This window comes from Trichosurus vulpecula, chromosome 2, assembly GCF_011100635.1.
Source record: "Trichosurus vulpecula isolate mTriVul1 chromosome 2, mTriVul1.pri, whole genome shotgun sequence".
In the NCBI taxonomy this organism is placed as follows: Eukaryota; Metazoa; Chordata; class Mammalia; order Diprotodontia; family Phalangeridae; genus Trichosurus; species Trichosurus vulpecula.
Window position 1 is genome coordinate 65509000 of NC_050574.1, and position 17388 is coordinate 65526387.

Consider the following 17388-nt stretch of genomic DNA (forward strand, 5'->3'; position numbering starts at 1 on the left):
CACCACAGAGGGTGAAGGCCCCCAGGACCCCTCACTCCTTGCCCCCAGGACTGACTGAGCTACCCCCCCCAGACCCTCCGGCTCAGGTACTCCTCCTCCTCCTCCCCCTCCTTCCCCTTCCTCCTCCTCCTCCCCTCACTCTCCCTCTTCCTTCTCCTCATCCTCATCCTCCTCCCCCTCCCTCCCTCCTCTTCCCCCTCTCTCCCTCCTCCTCCTCTTCCCTCCACCTCCTTCTCCTCTCCCTCCCTCCTCTTCCTCCTCCTCCTCTCCCTCCCTCCTCTTCCTCTTCCTCCCTCCCCCCTCTCCTCCTCCTCCTTCTCCCCTCCCTCCTCTTCCTCCTCTTCCTCTCTCCCCCTCTCCTCCTCCTCCTCCCCCTTTCTCATTTTCATCTTTCTCCCCCTCCCTCCCTCCTCTTCCCCCTCCCTCCCTCCTCCTCCTTTTCCCTCCCCCCTCCTTCTCCTCTTCCTCCTCCTCCTCCCTCCCTCCCTCCTCCTCTTCCTCCTCTTTCTCCCTCCTCTTCTTCCTCCCCTCCCTCCCTCCTTCTCCTCCTCTTCCCTCAGCCTCCGCCCCACTTCCCCAGGGACATACCAATCTTGTAGTAGGACGTCTGTAGGATTTTGCAGTATCCTTTGCCGGTGGCTACCTCCACTGAGTGCTCAATGAGAAGCAGCACACTCATGACCTAAAGAAGGCAGAACAGAGATGGGTGGGGGAGGGGAAGTCACTGAGCACCCACCTCTACTGGCTCAGCCCTTTAGAAGCCAGTGCTGACAGCAAACCCAGAACTTGGCTCCTGTGCTCCCAGCCTCAGTTTACCTCAGTTAGCTCAACTTAGCCTTTTCGGGTCTTGTGTCACAATGACTCTCCTTCCCACTTTTTCCTCACATCACAGTTTGTTTCTGACTGCAAAAAGGTTTGCCTACTATAGTAAAGACTGAGAATTGTAGAACACAGGATGTCAGAGCTGGGAGGGCCCTTAGAACACAGGGTGTCAGGGCTGGGAGGGCCTTAGAACACAGGATGTCAGAGCTGAGAGGGCCCTTAGAACACAAAAATGTCAGAGCTGGGAGAGACCTTATAACACAGAATGGCAGACCTGGGAGGGGCTTTAGAACACAAAATGTCAGAGCTGGGAGGGCCCTTAGAACACAGAACAGCAGACTTTTGGAACACAGATTATGGAATGTTACAAATGGAAATTCCCTAAGAACCTAGAATGTCAAAACTGTAAGATGCCTGAGAATGCAGAATGTTAGAGCTGGAAGGACCTTGAGACTCTGAACATCAGCTCGGGCAGGGACCAGACAACTTATTTAGTCCAGATCCTTCGTTTTTTTAGATGAGGAAATTAAAGCTCAGAAAGAGGAAGCAAGTTCCCCAAAGTCACACAGAAAGTCAATGACTAAGCCAGGCCAACGTCTCAGGGCCCCACACTCCTCCTCTAGGCATTTATGAAATGCTTCCTATACAACAGCACTGTGCTAAGTATTGGGGATACAAAAACAAAGGCCCCCTACATCTGGGACCTCAAGGAGCTTACATTCTAATGGGAGAAATGATTCATACATCTCAGACAAGACCCCCACAAGGCCAAAACAAGCAGGTAACTTGGATGGAAAGGCGCTGGCAGGAGGAGGAGCCACGCACCTCCCCCACCCCTTTTCGTCAGCCCCCCATAGGGCAGAGCCTCCCTGCTCTGAAGGCTCTCCTCCCCAAACTGGCCTGAAATTGTTTCACTAGACGTGTTAGGGCTCAGCCTTGGCTTGCCGAGAACCTCTCTTTCAAACCACAGAAACATCCAAACAGAGAGAACATTTCCTTTCCTCTCAAAAAGGAGGCGGTAATCATATCACTTTCTTCCCTGCCCGGAAAAGCCGGGCTAACTGGGGCAGAAGGTCAGGATACTGAAGCAAGGAAAGGATGATGCAGACACAAAGGAGAAGTGAGGGCCCAAGGTAAGGAGGTCACGATCTTATCTCCTACAGTCCCAGAGGCCCTGACCCTTCACTAGACAATCCAGCTATTTCTTCAAGGGAAGAGAGGTCTTCCAGTTCTGAAATCTTCCTCCCACCCCAACATTCTGTGTCCCGCCCCTGACATCCTGTGTCCTAAGGACCCTCCCAGCTCTAACATCTTGTGTTCTAAGGGCCCTCCCAGCTCTGACATTCTATGTTCTAAGGCCCTCCCAGCCCTGACACCCTGTGTTCTAAGGGCCCTCCCAGCTCTGACATTCTGTGTTCTAAGGCCTTTCCCAATTCTCACATTCTATGTTCCAAGGTCCCTCCCACTTCTGACATTCTATGTTCTTCTCTGTTCTAAGGTCCCCTCCTTACCCTGATGTTCTGTGCTCTTACCATTTTCCATCCCATGGAATTCCATTCCAGCCTTCTTGCTGATCCTCAAATCAAACACACTCTCCAGGCATTTTCTCTGGCTGTCCCCCAGGCCTGGAATGTTCTCATTCTTCATCCCCCTCCTGGCTTCCTTCAAGTCCCAGTGAAAATCTCACTTTCTACAGGAAACCTCTCGATCAATCCTGCTTAATTCAGTGCCTTCCCTCAAGTGATTATCTCCAATTTATCCTGCCTCTAGCTAGTTTGCCTGTAGGTGTTTGCATGTCACACACACTCACACATTCACATACACATACACATTAGATTGTGAGCACCTTCAGGGCAGGGCCTGTCTTTGACCTTTCATTGGATCCCCAGCACTTTGCACAGTGATTTGTACATAGTAATCACTTAATACATGTGTAGTGATTGACTGACTGACCACATTGCAAGGTCCCTTTCAACTGGGGCACTCTTTGTACTAAAGCCATAGGCTGATTTCGAATCACAAGGGAACTCAGAAGTGATCTCATTTTACTTGCCAGTTGGACACAGAGACTGGGGCAGTGTCTCCCTGGCACCAGCTGAGGCCCCAGATACACCACCTGGCCAGCATGAGCATCGTCTCCCTAGAAAGATGGGTACTGGCTAGGAACAGACAGTCTCCTCTTAACTGCAGTAACCAGGATGGGAAAACCCACATGCCATCCCAAGCTTTGGCTCAGACCCCGAGCTCACCAAACCTTCCTCTGATGGCCAATTCCCTTTGCCAAGTCCTGGAAAGTGTGACCATTAGTATTCTAGTCACTAGAGAAGTATATAAACTCATGGGTTTGTAAAATGTTTGCGTGACAAAGGATTTTAAAGAGCATTGTATCCAAACTCCTTTACTGTACAGATACCTGAGACCCAGAAAGGAGAAAATAACTTGGCCAAGGTCACCAGAAAAGGATCTTAAAATAACTAATATTAGAATAACTAACCTAGAATGCTTAACGTTTATATGGCACTTTAAAGTTTGCAAAGTAATTTCCATAGAGTATCTCACTTGAGTGAATGCTGCTATTATCCCCATTTTACAGAGAAGGAAATTGAGGCTGAGAGAGGTTAAATGACTTGCCCAGGGTCACACAGGTAGCAAATATTGGAGGCCAGATTTGAACTCAGGTCTTTCTCCTTCTAAGCCTAACATCCTATCCATGTGCCACCTAATGTCAAATGTCAAAGCTAGGTAGGGTCATAGAAATTATCTCATCCAATGCCCTCATGAGGAAATTGAAGCTTAGAAAGAGAAAACAAGTTAGTTATAGACCCAGGCCTAGGACTCAGGTCCCCTGAGCCTACTCCAGGGATATTTCTACTCATTATAAATTAGCAAGAGAACTGGATTAGAACCCATGTCTCTGAGCTCCTAAGCCAGGATTTACACCTCTCCACTGCTGACTTTGTCTATACCCCATCTCTCCTCTTACTTGGCCCTGTAGGATTCTAGATGATCAAAGGAGATGATAACTGTAAAGCACTTGGTATAATGCTTGGGTCATGTAAATGCCTTGTTCCCTTCCTCTTCCTCCCTCTGCCCTTACCAGTTAATAAATCATAAATTAGTCTCCTTGTTTACAATTCACTCTCTTTGGAGTGTACTCAACAGAGATTAGCTCCCCAAGGCTCAGTTACTCCTTTTCAGAATCCTCAGGCCTGAGCACTTAATGGGACCCTCTCTGATCCTACTGGAGGCTTTCTGTCCGAGAGGCAAAGTCTGGGCAGCTTCTATCTTTACCACCCCCACAGCACCATGGATGGGCCCAAGAGCCTGCTGAGTGAGTGGATAATGGGTTCTCTGGGAAGAGAAACCTTGGACAAGGCAGGGGTAAGAGCTGGTATTCTAGAACCCTGAAGGATTAAAGAACCACAGATTCCCAGAGTGTAAGAGTACATCAGAGGTCATCAAAGATGGCTCTATACATGACCTAGAATTCATTCTACCACCTTTCTGATAGGGGCCATCCAGGTTTTTCTTGAAGACCTCTAATGATGGGGAACTCATTATGTCCAAGGCATCTTTTCCCACTTTTGAACAGCTCTCATTTGATAAGAAGTTTTTCTTCTTTTTTAGAACCCAAATCTCTCTGCAAATTCTGTTAATCCACATTCTATCATCCACAGTTCCAGAGGACTCCTGATGAATCATGCTATACACCCCCACCACCCCCTCCCACAAAGAAGTGATGGGTGCAGAGTGCAGATGGAGGCACTTACTTTTTTAGACATGGCTAATGTGAGAATTTGTTTTTGCCTGACTAAAAATATCTGTAACGAGTTTTGTTTTTCTTGCTTTCTCAATGAATGGAGGAGGGGCAGGTGAGAGATTTCAGAACTGAAAATGAAATAAAATTGAATTTTTTTAAAAATGCAGTAAAGAACAGCAAAAAAAATCCTTGTTCTATCTTATGCAGCCAGGTAAATCAAGTCTAATACGTCTTCCATAAGACAGCCCTCCAAATACTGGGACACAGCCATCATGTGCCCCCAGAGCCTTCCCGTCTCTGGACTCACATACTTCCAGTAATTACATGTAATACAGGCTCTAAGCCCCCCAGGATCTTAGTCACACAAACTTGTCTAGCCAGGTTTCCTCCATCCTATAGGCAATATAATTAATTTTTATTCCTATCCAAATCATAGGACTTTACATTTATTCTTGTTAAACTTCATCTTAGCAGATCCAGCCTATAGTTTTAGCCCACTGGGATCTTTTTAGATCCTGACCCTGTCAGTCATCTATGCTAGCCATCACTCACAGCTTTGGGTCAATTACAAATCAGATGAGTGTACCATCTATGTTTGCCCCCAAGGCATCGGTCAAAAGGATAAACAGCCCGGGGTCAGAGGTAGATCCATGATGCTTTGCACTTGAAATTTCTTCTTAGGTTGACACCAATCCATTAGTCACAGCTCTTTGGGTACATAACCTCATCTGAGGCTTAACAGTTGCTTGACAGTCCTCCAGACTCCACCTTTATCAACTGTCCTGTGGAATTCCCCACCATGACCATTTCAAACTATTGTTTCTCTCTTCTCCCACCAACTACATCCTGATTTTCCATGCTTACAGCTAGAGCCCCATAGTACTACTTTAATGAGAAGACTGAGGTCATGTGATGTGAGTTCCTTCACCTACCCACCATTTCTCAAATTATCAGCATCATTGCCCACTCTTTTTATACAGGTAAGGCATCCCTATCCTTCAGTAAGCCTGACTCCTCTACCTGTTCCCCTGATCCTCCTCCTCCTATTCCTCCTCCTCCTCCTCCTCCTTCTCCTTCATCATTTTCTTCTTTCTGTCTCTCTGTTTCTCTGTCTCTGTCTCCCTCACTGTCATTCAGTAAGCATTTATAAAGCACCTACTATGTGCCAGGCACTGTGCTAAGTACCGGTATGCAAAGAAAGGCAAAGAACAGCTGCTTCTCTCAAGGAGCTCACAGTGTAATGGGGGAGACAATATGCAAACATACAAATATCTATATCTGTATCTATGCAAACATACAAGCACATATATGCCTACATATGTGTGTATATACGTGTATATATGTATGTGTATACACACACACACGTGTGTGTGTGTGTGTGTGTGTGTATATATATATATATATATATATATATATATATATATATATATATATATATATATATATATATATATATATAATAAATTGGAGATAGTCAACAGAGCGAAGGCACTAGCCTTAAGGAGAATCAGGAAAACCTTCTTCCTAACCACTGGTCTCTCTTGCCTACAGACAAAGGCACTCCAGTCTCCCCAGGCCGAAAAGCTCAAAGGCAAATGGAGTGACCGCTTGTTCAGAATGCTATAGAGATGGCCTCCTGATCAGCCAGAGATTTGGGGGTTCCTTCCAATGCTCAGATTCTGTGGTTCTGTCCTACCACCCTGCTACAGCCCTCCTCACACCCTGAATCGTCACAATAATCAATCGAGAGACACTTACTAAGTGTCCAGTGTGCCAGGCACTGTGCCTAGCACTGGGGAGACAGAGGAAAAAGCACAATGGACAGGCTTGTCCATAGTTGGAGCAGCTAGGTAGGGCACAGAATAGAGCCCTTGGCCTGGAGTCAGGACCCCAGGCTTGTCTTCTCCTAAGCCTTCTCTTTTCTAAGAGAAACATCCTCAGTCTCCCATATACCATATCCTACAGCCCCTTGTTACCCTGCCCTTCTTCCTCTGCATGGTGTCCACCTCGTCAAAAATCACATCTAGGTGGCACAAGTGGATATGGAATCAAGAAGACTTGAGTTCAAATCCAGCCTCAGACATTTACTAGCTGGGTGACTTTGATCTCTGTCTGCCTCAGTTTCTTCAACTATAAAATGGGGATGATAATAATAGCACCTACCCACCAGAGTTATTACAAGGACCAAATAACATCATCTTTGTAAAGCATTTAGCATCGTGCCCTGCACACAGCAGACCCTTAATAACTTTCTTCCTTCTTTGTTGACTTGGCTTACCAGCTGTGAGACCTTGTCATTTCACCTCTCATCTCAGTTCCTCATCCTTAAAATGGAAGAATGAGACTCCATGCTCACTAAGGTCTCTTCCAGTACAAGGACCTCACATTCTAATGGGGCAGGTAGTATGTTTATAAGGTGGTGCATTCACGGAACATACAGAGTCAATGGAGAGTAACCTTGGAGGGGCAAGTCTTAGCGGGTCTTCCCCTTGATCTATGCATCGTATGATCTTCAAATATGTAACATTGTTTGTATTACATGTAATTTATATCACATCTATATCGCATGCAATTCACATTACATTATTGATAGCACATATTATTTACATTATATGTGGAAGAGGAATCATGCAATCACTCAATCACAAACATTTATGAAGCCACTAGACATACAAAAACAAAGTGAAACGGTCCTTGCCCTCAAGATACATTCTGTCAGGAGATACAATGTGAACGTAAATAGTATATCCGAAAAATACATTAAATATGATGTAATTTATGTAACTTTGTTTATATTACATGTAACTTATATCACATCTATATCACATGCAATTCACATTACATTATTGATAGCACATATATTAATATTACATTATTTACATTAATTTATATTATATGTAATTCACATCATCTTATTTATATTACATGTAACTCATATTGCATTATTTATACTGCATGTAATTAATGTAACATTATTTATATTGCATGTGATTTATATTGCATTGTTTATATCAATGTAATTTCTATTCTATTACTTACATCAGATGTAATTCATGTTATATTATTTATATTGCATGCAATTAATGTTACATTATTTATATCGCATGGAATTTCTATTGTGTTGTTTATATCACATGTAGTTTATATTACTTATATCTCATGTTATTTGTGTTTACATTATCACACATATACACGGGGAGAGGTTCAAGAGGCTGGGCATGAGCACTCAGGTAGAAGGGAATAGATGGGCAGAGGAACCTTAGAGGAAAACCAGAGTTTCTAGGATGTGGAGGGGAGAAAGGAGTACATTCTAGGCATAGCCATAACTCGGACAAAGACACAGAGATGAGAGAAGAGAGTCATGTGTGAGGAATAGCAGAAAGGCCATGGAGTGTGTGAAGGGGAATCGTGTGTAATAAGGCTGCAAAGGGAGGTTAGCGCCAGGGTGTGACGAGTTTTAAAAGCAACAGTCCCAGTGTTTGCTCCTGGAGGCACTGGGGGCCTTGGCGGTTTGTGAAGCAGGGGAATCGCCTGGTCAGCCTTGGGCTTCAGGAACAGCAATTCCACAGGACTTCTGGATTCCAGGTGTCCGACAGAAAACTGTCCTCTCCTAGTCGTGGCCATCACCCACCCACCAGCATCTTTCTCAAAGGGACCCTATCAGAGGGTCCTTTTTTAGCCACTGGAAAGCACCTTACTTTCCCAATGTGCAGGTGTTGGGGGGGCCAAGGCAAAGCAAATTGAAAACATCAACGACTCTCCTTGGGCACTGAGATTCTGTGTTTCCCAGGCCCTTTGCTTCCTTTCTCCACCTTCACTTTCCTTACTAACAGATGGCAAGCTCCCTGAAAGGAGGCATCAGTGAGTACAACAGTGAGCATAAGCTAAATCTGGCCTAGGCCTGGTCTTCTAGTTCTGGTCTCAGCCTGGTCTTCTGGGTCTGGCCTAGGTCCGGTCTCCTCTTCCCCTCAGCTCTCAGGTAAGAGGTCAGCCTTACATAGGGAGAGAATAAGTGACCACCTAAGTAAGCAAAGGCATGGTACTGGATGCTTTGCATAGAGTGGCACTTAATCAATGCTTGTTGAATGGATAGATGAATAAATCTAAAGTCAGAGAGCCTGGGTTTGAGCTGCAGCTTATACACAACTAGAAATGTGACCTTGGGCAAGTCATTTACCCTCTAGGTAAACTGGAGATAAAAATAGTGATGGAGTTGTGATAGGGAAGTGTAAACATTAAGAAGTTATAGAAACATGAGCTGTGATTTATACAATGTCATCGGCAGAACAATTGGAAGGTCCGCATGTGCCAAAAGAGCCTCCTCCTCTGAGGAGCCTTCCCTGACCACTCCCTGAAAAGGGTTCTCCCCTTCCTTACATTTTCCTGGAGCCGTTTTCTGACACCTCCTTTATGGGCACAACCTACCTTGTATCATCCTTATCTACTGGCCTATCTGACCACCTCTTCCTCCACCCCAGTAGATAGGACTAAACTACTTTTAAATTTGCATTCCTAGGGCCTTACACACCATAGACACTTAAAAACGTGTATTAAATCCAGTTTCTCTGACTCTGTCTCTCTGAATCTGTTTCTATCTCTCTGTGTGTTTCTTTGTCTATCTCTGTGTCTCTGTATCTTTCTGTTTGTCTGTCTCTATCACACACACATACATACGTGCGCACGCGCACACACACACACACACACACACACACACACACACACACACACACCTTCCTTTTAAATGAAGTTAAACTGAAATCCCCCTGACTGCAGGAAGCCTTTCTGAAACCCTCCTAATTCTAGTGCCTCCCCTCTCTCAATCAGCTCCCACTTATCTCTCCCACTCATCTTGCAGGTATATGGCTTGTTTGCCATGTTGTCCATATTTGTTTACTGGTTGTCTCCCCTTTCAGACCGTGAGCTCCCTGAGGGCAGGGACTATCTTTTGCCTCCTTCTGTACAGTGCTTGGCACAAAGTAGGTGTTTAATAAATATTTATCAATACATGCGCCCATACATACCATCGAGTGTGAAAATGAAAAGTCCATTATCTAATCCGTCAGTTCTTGTACTATGTCTCCAGAAGATTCCAAATAAAATAAAAAGCAGTGGCCTGGGAGGGTAGCGCATTAATCTCTTAGTTCCCAATGGCCCTGTATTGGGCATTCCTGGGGCATGCCAGAGATGTGGTTATCCTGCAAAGGCTCCCACCTTATCCTACTCCCCATGGGACAAGAGTTTTTCCCCAACTCCACTTTAAATCAGGAACAAAAACCAGTCCATGCCCACCTGTGTAGCAGCAGCATGAATGCCACATTTCCATCACCTGAGTGGGGAGTCAGCATGGCTTTGGGGATAAAGTGTTCTACTTCCTGAGTTTCCATTTCCTTATCTGTAAAATGAGGGTGTGAACCTCATTGACCTCTAAGTTTCCTTCCAGCTCTAAATTTACGGGCCTACGATTTGATGGATTTTCCCATGGATCTACAGAACAATCAGATCCTAGGAAGCAAAGTAGTTGTCTTGGGAAAACCAAAGAAAAAAAGCTTCAACCCCTGGTGTGACCTTGAGCCTAGCAGCCCCCACCAGGCTAGGGAGAGGAAGCAGAAAACTCCCTGGAGATTACAGTTTGGAGGCTAGCCCAGAGCCCCAAACTTATTATCTCTAGATTTATTTAGCTCAGTTCCTCAAGGAATATTTACAGAGATCTGGCAGAGACCCCTAATGTCTAGGGATCACTGGAGGAAGCACCCACATCCATGAGAACACATATCCATTGAGTATGTCATACCTGTATCAGGTAAACCCTCTAAACTCTTCAGGAGGGAGATTCAGAGAACCAGGAGGACACCTCAGATATCATCAAGACCTCACTTTACAGATAAGGAAACTAAGACTCATAGGAGGGGAACAGACTTGTTTAAGGTACCAGAGGCAGAATGAGAACCCAGGATTCCTGACCTCAGACCAGTGATCTTTATAGGAAAATCTTCACCCAATGGAAGCCCCTGTGTGGGATGAAGGAGGACCTCTGATCTGCCCAGGAAAAGTAGCAATGGCAATAAAGAAGAAGCAAGAGGCAGAACTAGGAATATGGGTCTGTTTTGAATCTTGCCACAAGTATAAATTCAGCCAATGACCCCCAATTGCCTCACCCCCAACCATTTTTTGTTCCATGAGGGCCAAATAAGCAACAAAGTACAGCGGATAAAACATAGTCTGGGAGTCACAAGACCTGGGTTCAAATCTCCTCTTAACCACTAATCTCCTCTCTCCACTCTATGATTTTCAAATAAATCACTAAATGTCTCTGGCACTCAGTTTCCTTAATTGTCAAATGAAGGGGGTTGGACTAGATAATCTCTAAGGCCCCTTCCAACTCTGAAATTATGTTCTAGGGCCCTCCCAGTCCTGACATCCTGTGTTCTGAGGGCCCTCCCAGCTCTGATATTCTGTGTTCTATGGGCCCTCCCAGCCCCGACATCCTGTGTTCTAAGGGCGCTCCCATCTCTGACATCCTGTGTTCTAAGCACCCTCCCAGGCTGCCATTCTGTGTTCTAAGGGCCCTCCCAGCCCTGACATCCTGTGTTCTAAGGGCCCTCCTAGCTCTAACATTCTGTGTTCTAAGGCCCCTATCAGCTCTGAAGAAGCACAAAGGGAAAAAGAAAGAGGAAGAATCCAAAAAAGGGAAGATAGAAGGGAGAAATGACAATCTTGCATGAGTGGCCTGGGTCCATAGCCCCGGCACTTGATCTCTCCTCAGTTCCCTGCAGTCTGGCTTCCAACCCCAACCACTCACCTGAAGTGGCTTTCCCCCCTCCAGGGTCACCAATGACCATCCTCGAGCTCTCTGAAGCATTAGAAACTGCAGTTGGCCTTCTCTTACTGGATAAGCTCTCCCCTGCTGGAGCCAGCCTGGTACAGTGGGAAGAGTCTCTGGACTAGAGTCTCTGGTTCTGGAGTCAAAGGACACCAGTCCAAATCCTAAGTGCTACTGCAGAACACAGTATGCCCAGGGAAGGGACCAGCAGATATAATACACTCTTTGCAGCTTGGTATCTTCCCACCAGTCCATGATCTGGGGAAGGGCTGTGCCCCACATCAGAGATATGTCCCACCTAGGGACTCCTCCATCTGACAGAGCTCCTCCATCTGGCTGCAAGAACAGGGCGCCTCTGCCGGCTCAGCTGATGTCCATGGGCCAAGCTCAGCTTAACTCAGCTTAACTCCTGCTGGCTCGGTTCTTCTCCTCTCCCGCTCCTCCCCCGACCCCAAGGCGTTGGCAGCTTCTCTAAGAAGGGAACTGACACGATTCACTACCCGTCCCCTTCTGCAATGAACCTGCACCCCCTAAATCTGTGACTGGGGGTCCCTCCCTTCAGGCCCTGCTGAGGATTCCCTTCTCGGTGCCTCCCAAGGAACCCTCTGGTACTCATTATCATTATCACTTTCATAAATCACAGATGGAGAGCTAGAAGGGACTTAGAAGATTTCTGGTCCAACACTCTCCTTTACAGATGAGGAAACTGAGGCCTTGGAAAGTTAAGTGACTTATCTAAGGTCACAGAGGTACTAAGTGTCAGAGGTCAAATTTGAACCCAGGTCCTCTGACTCCAGAGCCAGTGTTCATCCCATTGTCACATGCTGCCTGCCTATCATCATTATTATCGTACATTTGCAGAGAATTTCATCACTTGGGTATTTTCATACACAGCCTCTCCTCTGATCTTCATCATGCCATAACGGAGGCAGGACTGGTACTCTCATCCCCACTTTACAGATAAACAAACTGAGGCCCAGAGATCCAATGATCATAGATTTAGAGCTTGAAGGGACTTGAGATGCCATTCAGTGCAATCCTCCCCTCAATTTTTACAAATGAGGAAACTGAGGCCCATGGGGAAGTAAGAATAATAATAAAATAATGTTAATAATAACTAGTATTTACATAGCACATACTATGTGCCAAGTGCTGTGCTAAGAGCCTTATAAATATTATCTCATTTAATCTTCACAACAACCCTGGGAGATACATGCTATAATTGTTCCCATTTTCTAGCTGAAGAAATTGAAGTAGACAAAGGTTAAGTGACTTGCCCAGGGTCACACAGCTAGTAAGTATCTAAGATCAGATTTGAACTTAGGTCTTTCCTACTCCAGGCGCATCAAACTGGCTGCCTCTGCTAAGAGGCAGAACCAGGATTGGAGCCCTGGCTCCAACTCCAGCATTCTCTCTGATGTATCGTCTCACTTCTGTTCTCACAACTGAGGATCCAGAGGTCCCCTTCACCTCCTATCTCACCCTTCTTGCAGGGTACCCGGTCTTGTAGTGTAGAGAAGAGGTGTTCACTTTACTTCCTCTTTCTTTACTCACAAATATTCTTGCCCACTAAGAGTTAAAATGTCTCACTCATTCAAAGCCATCTTCCAATGGCCTTAACTATTTCTACTGGGGTAGTGGTGCTGGAGAAAAATATCGTGTGTGTGTGTGTGTGTGTGTGTGTGTGTGTAATAATAAGAATTAAGAATAAGAATTTATAAGGCACTTTCCAAATATCATCTCATTTTTATCCTTACAACAACTCTAAGAGGTGGGTGTTACTATTATCCCCATTTTTACAGATGGGGAAACTGAGGCAGACAGCAGTTAATTTACTTGCCCAGAGTCATACAGCTAGTAGGTATGTGAGGCAGGATTTGAACTGTCCTCCTGGCACCAGTCTGAGCCCTCTATCAACTAGCTGCCTAGTTGAAACTGATGGCCCCCTTCTCACTCCTGTTCCCATTCCTCCACTCCCATTTTCCCACCCCTGCCCAGAGCTTTGGGGCTCTTTAACTGAGCTGCCCCCATGGAGGCCAATATCCAACAACAGTCCCCAAGGAGGGACAGTGCCACATGTGGGACTTCTCTTCTCCGCAAGGGAGATACTCTTGCTATCCCTGCCTGTTCTTCTGATGTACCAGGTGCATCCAGGTGCAAGGAAGAGATGAGTTGTCTTCCTGAATTCAGGAGGTAAACCTCTAGCCATGGACTGGAAGTAGCGAGTCCTTTTGACCTCAAGTAGGGAAACCACACAGAAAAGAACAAAGATGGAAAGAGATCTTTCTGAGGTAATACAGCAAATTCATGGTAGCCCAGAGTCACCTAACAAACCCCCTCCCCCACCTCTTATCAATGAACAAGTATTTATTAAGCACTTACTGTATGCCGGGCACTGCACTAAGGACTGAGGATACAAAGAAGGCAAAAACAAAAACCATCCCTGCCCTCATGGAGCTTACCTTCTAAAATTTTGGAAAGATACTTTGTACATAAATTGTGACCCACAGTCTAGATGGAAGGTGGCCTTAGAGGAGAAGGTATTGGTAATACTACCAGTCAGTCAATAAACGTTTAATGGGCATTTACTATGTGTCAGACAATGTGCTAAGCACCAGGAATATAAAGAAAGGCAAAAACCCCTGGAGCCTTCTTGAAAGTGGGGACTCTCTCTAATGGGACAGACAGCATGCAAACAATTATTTACAAACTATAGACAGGCTCAATCGGCGGTAATCACCAGAGAGAAGGCACTAGAATTAGGAGGGATTGGGAAAGGCTTTCTGTAGAAGGTGGGATTTGAACTGATCGATTTTTAGTGTCTCCCAAACTACACTTGGGCCCCAAAGCCCAGACTAGCCTCTCTCCCTCAGCCCCTTCCCCGGCAGGCCTCCTATTCTCCTCACTCAGTCTTCTCTTAAATCCACTCTTCCTTCTTTCCAGATGCCCTCCCCTCCTGCTCCCTATCTCCCTGGCACAGGAAACCAGTAATAACTGTCTCTGGAGCTGAAATCCATACTAAGTAATACTATTGCCTTATTACTGGATAATCTTTCCAATTTCCCGGGTCCTGTCTCCTCTTGTTCCAAGATCTGGCCTGTCCCTCCAAGAAGTCTGCATTCCTTCCTTCCCTCCAACCAGGCTACAGCCTCCAGTTGCCTGAGACGTTTAGGCCCCTCCTAGTGCAAAGAGTTTCCCCCTGATGAAAATCTCTCCTTTTGGAGCTTTCCCATCTCCAGCCCTCTCCACATTCTCCAGCCCCAGACACCTAGTCCCAGACCCACAGCCAAGCACACAGAGCCCTGGTTCCCCAGGTCATGGTCACACTCAGCATGCTAGCCTGTTAGCACTTTTTCATATTGGACATTTTAGTTGGGAGGTGGTGGAACCCTCACAGTTTCTCATCAAGGCCTGGAGAGGGCTCACACACCAGTTCTGTGCTCTGGAAGGCTCTTGGCCAATTGTTTGCCATGTAGTCAAGATACCAAGAGGGAATGGGAATAAGTTAAAGCAGGAGAGATTCAGCCAGGCTCTCCGGGATAATGGAATCTGAAACTGCAAAGGAGACAGGAGAGAATACAGTCCCAGGGAGGTGGCAGTCTCCTTGTCTTCTGCCCTGCTCAGGGGCCAGCTGGAGTATTGGGGTCTGTTATGGGCACACTTTAGGAAGGACATTGGAGAGTTTCCAAAAGAGGGCAAGTCAATCAACAAGTATATATTAAGTATTAGGGTTACAAAGAAAAAACTAGCAAGGAAGGAAGGAAGGAGGGAGGGAGGAAGGAAAGGAGGGAGAGAAGGAGGAAAGGAAGGAGGGAGGGAAGGAGGGAGGGAAGGAGGGAGGGGAGGAAGAGGAGGAGGGAGGGAAGGAAGGAAAAAAAGAGGGAAAGAGAGAGAGAGAGAGAGAGAGAGAGAGAGAGAGAGAGAGAGAGAGAGAGAGAGAGAGAGAGAGAGAGATGGGACAGAGGGAAGGAGGCAAAATAGAAAGAAGGAAGAAAAGAGGGAGGGAAAGAGGGAGGAAGAGAGGGCAATAGCTCAAAAAAAGAAAAGAAAGAAATGTTTTTAAGGTTCCTGCCCTCAAGAGGCTTTATATTCTAACAGGGGAAATGATGTGTGCGCAGATAAATACGTACAAGAGGGTCTCAAGATCCCTCCATAGAGAGGAAAAGTCTAGCGCTGTTTAGCCTGGAGAAAGGAGAACTGAGGGTAGGGGTGAGGGTGGACATGGTAGCTGTCTTCAGGCATTTGAAGAATCGTCAGAAGAGGGGCTAGCCTTACTCTGCTTGGGTCCCTGAGGGTAAAACTAGGAGCACTGGACGGAAGGTGCAAGGAGACCAATTTCCATTCCATGTTGAGAGGAATAATTAGAGTTATCTGCAAGCAGGATGGGCAGCCCCCCAGGAGGTAATGGGTTCTCTCTGCCCAGGGATTTTCAAACAAAGGCAGAAAGATTATTTCTTGGGGATGTACGGAAGGGACTCTTAATCAAGTACATATTGGGCTGGACCACCTCGGGGGTCCTTCCATCTCAGACGTGCTTTGATACTTGGATACAGAAAGAGCTTCTGATATCGATGTCTGTAAGATGTGGAAGAATAATAAAAATCCAATGATAATGATAGTAAGTATTATCTCATAACAACCCTGGGAGGCAAATGTAATTATCATCCCCATTTTACAGATGAAGAAACAGGCAGAGAACAGTCACCTGACTTGCCCATCACCCCACAACTAGTAAGTATCTAAGACCATATTCGAACTTGGATCTTCCGGACTCTGCTCTACCCACTATCCCTCCCAGAAGTCACTTCTTTTAACCGCTAATCGAGCAGTTTGACTCTTTCACGCACCTCACCCACAGAGACTGGGGACCATCCTAGACACATTTCTCGGGGCACGAATGAATAGGTAAATTAATGGATGGATGAATGGGTGAGTGATACATTTATTAAGCGCTTTCTATGTGCTAAACACTGGAGAGAAAAACAAAAAAGTCAGATAGTTGCTACTCTCAGGGGGGCTCACATTCTGATGGGGGAGACAATATATACAGAAGGTTTGAGCAGTGAGTCAGATGCAGAAGTCCTATGGTCCTTAGGGCACATTGGCAAAGCAGATGGTAATGCCTTCTCTTTTGCATCCTTTCCACTAATGAAATTCTATCAGTTTAGGATGTTGGACGAATGGATCTGACTTGGTATTACCTTTCAACATTAGCCAGGGACATTGCTCTGGACCAGACAGGCTGGACCATTCCTCTAAACTCACTCCCCAAACTCTCAAAGGCTAAAGCCCACAAACCTTTTCACCAGGTGGCTGGGACCCAGGCTTGGCCCTAGACCCAGGCCAAGAGGAGAGATTTATTGTACAAAGGGTGATACGCTTTTACAGGAAGTCTTAGGGGAACAGTGCGTCACCTCTCGCACTGGCTTTACATATTGCCCAGAATACATACCTGGTTCCAGGCTAGTGCCCCCCAGGCTTAAAATAAAGCCCTGGCTTCCTGTGTATATGTATCACAGTGTGAGGTGGTGGGGAGAATTGGGAGGGGGAGGGAGGAGGGCCATAAGAACTCCCAGCAATAATCCCATAACTGGAAGCACACATGATACAGTGGAAGGAATGTTAGCTTTGGAGTCTGGGTGGCTTTGCCATTCACTAATTATGTGACTTTGAATATTCATTTAATCTCTCTGTATCTCAGTTTCCCCATCTGTAAAATGAAGCTGCTGGAAAAAAATAAACTCTGTGTGATTATAATGACCAGATTTAACACTATGGAACAGATGAGATAATATAAATCCTTTCTGCCTTGGAATAGGTGGGAGACTATGGGTGTTTAACACTGCCCATACTATCAGAAGAAGTAAATGGGTTGATTAGTTTTATCCGGTTTTTTGTTTTTTTGTTGTTTGTTGTTGTTGCTGTTCTTTTGTAACTCTTTCTTAGAATCTGGCCTTTCTTCAGATGACCGTGGAGAGGAAGATGA

At 45.8% G+C, this 17388-nt stretch overlaps 1 protein-coding gene across 1 annotated transcript in view; it reads right to left on the reverse strand.

The window, feature by feature from the left end:
- Window positions 1–17388, reverse strand: part of LAPTM5 (lysosomal protein transmembrane 5) — a 45610-nt gene that overhangs the window by 13985 nt on the left and 14237 nt on the right. The window contains exon 2 of the mRNA XM_036747755.1: window positions 589–682. Within this exon, the coding sequence (XP_036603650.1) occupies window positions 589–682 (94 nt within the window). The remainder of the gene's footprint in view (window positions 1–588; window positions 683–17388) is intronic.